Source organism: Triticum dicoccoides, chromosome 5B (assembly GCF_002162155.2).
Source record: "Triticum dicoccoides isolate Atlit2015 ecotype Zavitan chromosome 5B, WEW_v2.0, whole genome shotgun sequence".
Classification (NCBI taxonomy): Eukaryota; Viridiplantae; Streptophyta; class Magnoliopsida; order Poales; family Poaceae; genus Triticum; species Triticum dicoccoides.
In genome coordinates this window covers 158500297-158505995 of record NC_041389.1, presented here as the reverse complement: position 1 = coordinate 158505995, position 5699 = coordinate 158500297, and the positions used below count along the sequence as shown (strand labels likewise).

The 5699-nt window shown below is 43.8% G+C and overlaps 1 protein-coding gene across 1 annotated transcript; it reads right to left on the bottom strand.

Moving 5' to 3' along the window:
- Nucleotides 1–544: 544 nt before the first annotated feature.
- Nucleotides 545–1339, bottom strand: LOC119305323. The gene is made up of 3 exons (XM_037581880.1): nt 1232–1339; nt 1024–1131; nt 545–934 (listed from the first exon to the last, which is right to left on the bottom strand). The coding sequence occupies exons 1-3, from the start codon at nt 1330–1332 to the stop codon at nt 634–636; spliced, it is 510 nt and encodes a 169-aa protein (XP_037437777.1). The 5' UTR covers nt 1333–1339; the 3' UTR covers nt 545–633.
- Nucleotides 1340–5699: the final 4360 nt, after the last annotated feature.

Genomic DNA, 5699 nt, shown 5'->3' with positions numbered 1-5699 from the left:
GGTGTATCTCCGGATCATCTCACAGACATAGTATCCACATAGATTGGTCTCCGGTGGCTGAATATCCCCAGCATTCTTAGCCTTTAACATTTTGAATTCTAGCTCTTTTTTGAATTCACCGACCTTTGTATCTACGAACCGTCTCCAAACCCTACGAGGCAAAGAAAATTAAATGAACAAGAGAGTTATTAATTAGTTACTTGATATTAGGAAATGAACGAAATAGGCAGGTAAGCATGAAATGGGAGTTACGATCCCTGTACATGAGTAGTATGAAAAGTAGCTAGGCACACCGCACACAACACAAGCAATATAACTTGACACAATTAGTCCAGAAACACAGAACATCGAAGATGCAGATCCAGATGCACATACAATATTCCTAAGAAAGGCAGGTAAACATGCATATCTAACTAGTCTCCGTGCATACAAAACAGTATCGTCGATCAGTCATGATTGAACCAAGGTATCCGTAACAAGAATTGAAGTAGTAAACGAAATCATTGCACTGTTTAGGATCACGAATCTGAAGCAAAACGCGAGATAAAATCATAATACTGCCGATATTTATTAATTATTCCCAGACATAGATAGTAAAATAGTCGATTGCAATCGGCAGCTTATATATGTGGCTCAGGGACTTGCCGGGGGTGGCGGCACATCACCTTCCACCCCCTCGGTATCTACATCAATCTCTTGTGAGGCTTCGGGAGGAGCAGGATCGGCGGCAGGCATAGGCAGCATGGCAAGCTGGTCCAGTGCAACCAAGATCACTTGGTGGGGCACTGGGGGAACAATCTGCATTTCTATGTCGAGCAGCGCTCCAACAGTTTCCAGCCTTTGCATAAGTGGGTCCGCATGAATTTGACCCTGTCTTAATGCCCAAGCCAATACGTCTGCTGGGTCTGGGTGTTGATCATCAACCGCTGGCACACTGGACAATGGGCATTAATTAGGAATCGCAAATACCTAGTAAGTAAGAAAACAATGATAAAGAAGAAACTTGAGCATCCAGGGGCTAACCTATTGACCTCAACGTTGGCAGCATCAGGGAGTACAACCTCTGGATTGCCGGCGGCACCAGCAGCAGCACCGAGCTCTGGCTTACTTGGGGAATTATCCATCGCAAAGCTATAATATGCATGGGATGGATCAAAGAATAAGTAAATCAAGCAGCAGGAACAAATAAGAACAGAAATAAATTAAGGACACTTTGCGATAGGTAGATAACCTGGACAAGCCCGTGACCGAGACCAAAAGTTGGATGTTGCAGATCAAAGAGAGGAACACCAGTGTTGTAGCAGCTAATGCGCTAGCGCTCTGTGGTCTCATGGAACCTTGCAAGGTTAGGGGTTCAGCTGGGATGAGAAATGGAAGATGGAGATTTATACAGAAAATCAAGGCAGTTTTGTAAACGCATTTAAATGCAATTTCTAGTAGTAGTACCAAATAAAGCACTTAATTTAGCACATTTAATACTGGTGGCATATATGTTTTAAATGCTACTCACCGACTGGTGCTAGCTAGGCCATTTAATACAATATATATAATTTCATACTCCATATAGCGATGGAACCTGTTATATCTTCTTAGAGCACGGTTAATAGTATAGCCAGCTGTTGGCTATATGTTAAGTACAATAGTTGCCTGTTATAGTACTATTTTTTTTATACATGGTCCACCTCACTCTCTCACAACATGCCTAGGAGCACATGCTGCAGCCGGCTGTTAATGAGTAGTCTGCTTCCCTTCTCTCATCTCCCCTCTCTCCTCCAACTCATCTAAAATATAATATTTAAAGGCTTACGACATGCCTACGTCATCCTATTGTACTTGCTCTTACAAAGATCCCAGTGGAGACCCTCAAAATACTCTTTTTTAGGAGAATGAGAGCATGGTTAATCATATAGCCAACTAACTATATGATGTTGTCATGTAATATATAGCCACCACTTATAGCCACTTATACAATAAGGTTAGCTAAAGTTGGATACACTAGTAGAAAAAGGGGCAAATCTGAGACACATTAGTGCCGGTTTGATTTTGAGCCGGCACTAATGTGTCCATTAGTGCCGGTTACAACGGCTAGCCGGCCGCTCTCATTAGTACCGGTTCGTGGCGAACCTTTAGCACCGGTTCGTGCCACGAACCGGTACTAAAGAGAGTGGTGGCAGGATGTTGTCAGTCTGGGCCCCTCTAGCACCTTTAGTACCGGTTCGTGGCACGAACCGGTACTAAAGGTCGACGTACATAAACCCTTCGTCCACCCGAGCTCGCTCTGTTCTTTCCCTTTCCCCTCACTTCCTCTGTTCTTCCCCTCTCTTCCTCGAGCTCCTCACAAATTTTGCCCAAAATTTGTCAAGATTTGAAGGCCCCCATCCATTCAAATGATCACAAAGGTTAGCAACTTTGTCCTTTCTACTCTCATTGCTAGATTAGCTCTTGCAATGCTTTGTATAGTGATTAATTTGGGAGGAATTATATGTTCTAGTATTTGATTTATATGCAATTTGAGGTCAAAAATAACACTTAGTTTGCATATGTAGGTGTGGTTTATTTAGTGCCTTCTAAATCTCCGTCGTAACCACCGTCGATCGCCCGCACCGTCCCATCGCCGGAACCACCTTGTGGTGAGGCTCTTATTCATGAATGTTTTACATTACCAAATTGATGTTTGTGTGATTTGGATATATAGTTACTCGTATAATTATCTTACCCGTAGGTTTTTTGTTATACATAGTGCCATGGTTTTGATATCCGTCCCCGTCGGCCCTCGTCCTTGTTATGATTCGGATGTGGTATATTCTCTTTTAAAACTAGTTGTTGCATTTCGTGTTTATGACAAATTATGCCCATCAAGTTGACATAGATATTTTTATCTAGGAGGTATGTGAACCGGAAATTCCAACCGACCCTATTGTCGAGAGGTTAAATTTAGTTGAAAGAGAAAATGATTATTTGAAAGAAAAATTGAAAAAAATTGAGGGCGAGAAGATGGAATTGGAGTTGCGTGTTACCGATGTCATTGATGATCACAAGATCAAGATGGAGAAAATGAGGTTGAAGATTAGAAAGATTAGAAAATATGCCATTGATAGTGTGGCTTGGTATCATTATGCTGTTGGATCAATTGTTACCTTAGTTGCGATCTTGATCGCATTTGTTGTTGCATTTAAATTCTTTAGCTAGAGAGTTATTTGTATGTTGCATTTAATTAAGTGTTGTATATGAACTTTATGTATGAACTTGTATTAATTTGGTCTATTCAGTGTTGTGTAATGAAGATGAACCGACAATGGATGTATGATGACCAATGCTCTCCCGAGTTCATTAATGGCGTGCATACTTTTCTGCTTGCCGCTGAGGCAAACAAGCGGGCAGATGGTTTTATGCCTTGTCCATGTGCTGGCTGTAAGAATGGTCACAATTACTCTACGTCAAGAACCATTCACGTCCACCTATTTGAGTCCGGTTTCATGCCCCACTATAATGTTTGGACCAAGCACGGAGAAATAGGGGTTATGATGGAAGACAATGAAGAAGAAGAGGATGACGCCGGCTATCCTGGCCATGGGTTCCCTGAATACGATGATACAACAATGGGGGAAGAAGCTGAGCCGACAATGCGGGAAGCAGCTGAAGAAGAGGCATCAGATGAGCCCGTTGATGATCTAGGTCAGGCCATTGCCGATGCAAAGAGAAACTGCGCAAGTGATTTTAAGAAGAAGAAGTTGCAGCGCATGTTAGAGGATCACAAGAAATTGTTGTACCCGAATTGCGAAGCTGACAAAAAAGCTGGGCACCACACTGGAATTGCTGCAATGGAAGGCAGAGAATGGTGTATCTGACAAGGAATTTGGAAAGTTGCTGGTAATGATAAAGAATATGCTTCCAAAGGACAACGAATTGCCCGAGAGTACGTATGAAGCAAAGAAGGCTGTCTGCCCTCTAGGGTTAGAGGTGCAAAAGATACATGCATGCCCTAATGACCGCATCCTCTACCGCGGTGAGTACGAGGATTTGAACGCTTGCCCAGTATGCGGTGCATTGCGTTATAAGATCAGTCGCGATGACCCTGGTGATGTCGAGGGCGAGCGCCCCAGGAAGAAGATTCCTGCCAAGGTGATGTGGTATGCTCCTATAATACCACGGTTGAAACGTTTGTTCCAAAACAAAGATCATGCGAAGGCGATGCGGTGGCACGGGGAAGACCGTAAGAAAGACGGAAAGTTGAGAGTACCCGCTGACGGTTCGCAGTGGAGAAAAATTGAGAGAAAGTACTGGGAGGAGTTTGCAGGTGACCCAAGGAACGTATGGTTTGGTTTAAGCGTAGATGGCATTAATCCTTTTGGGGAGCAGAGCAGCAACCATAGCACCTGGCCTGTGACTCTATGTTTGTATAACCTTCCTCCTTGGTTGTGCATGAAGCGGAAGTTCATTATGATGCCAGTGCTCATCCAAGGCCCTAAGCAACCCGGCAACGACATTGATGTGTACATAAGGCCATTAGTTGAAGAACTATTACAGCTGTGGAATGGAACAGGTGTACGTGCGTGGGATGAGCACGGACAGGAAGAATTTGACCTAAAGGCGTTACTGTTCGTGACCATCAATGATTGGCCTGCTCTCAGTAACCTTTCAGGACAGACAAACAAGGGATACCGCGGATGCACGCACTGGATGATACCGACAGTATATATTTGGATAGTTGTAGGAAGAATGTGTACCTGGGACATCGTCGATATCTTCCGACAAGGCATACCGTAAGAAAGAAAGGCAATCATTTCAATGGTGAGGCGGATCACCGAACGAAGCCTCGCCACCGTATTGGTGCTGATGTACATGATATGGTCAAGGATTTGAAGGTAATCTTTGGAAAGGGTCCTGGCGGACAACCTGTTCCGAAGGACGCTGACGGACGCGCACCCATGTGGAAGAAGAAATCTATATTTTGGGACCTGCCATATTGGAAAGACCTGGAGGTCCGCTCTGCAATCGAAGTGATGCATGTGACGAAGAATCTTTGCGTGACCCTGCTTGGTTTTTTGGGCGTGTATGGGAAGACAAAAGATACACCAGAGGCATGGGAGGACCAGCAACGTATGCACAGAAAAGACGGCATACATCAGGGTCAGGCCAGCTACGCTCTTACCAAAGAAGAGAAGGAAATCTTCTTTGAATGCCTGCTCAGCATGAAGGTACCATCTGGCTTCTCGTCGAATATAAAGGGAATAATAAATATGGCAGAGAAAAAGTTCCAGAACCTAAAGTCTCATGACTGCCACGTGATTATGACGCAACTCCTTCCGGTTGCATTGAGGGGGCTTCTACCAGAAAACGTTCGATTAGCCATTGTGAAGCTATGTGCATTCCTCAATGCAATCTCTCAGAAGGTAATCGATCCAGAAATCATACCAAGGTTACAGAATGATTTGGTGCAATGTCTTGTCAGTTTCGAGTTGGTGTTCCCACCATCCTTCTTCAACATCATGACGCATGTCCTAGTTCACCTTTGCAAAGAGATTAACATTTTGGGTCCTGTATTTCTACATAATATGTTCCCCTTTGAGAGGTTCATGGGAGTCTTGAAGAAATATGTTCATAACCGTGCTAGGCCAGAAGGAAGCATCTCGAAGGGCCATGAAAATGAGGAGGTCATTGAGTTTTGTATTGACTTTATTCCTGACCTTAAGCCGATT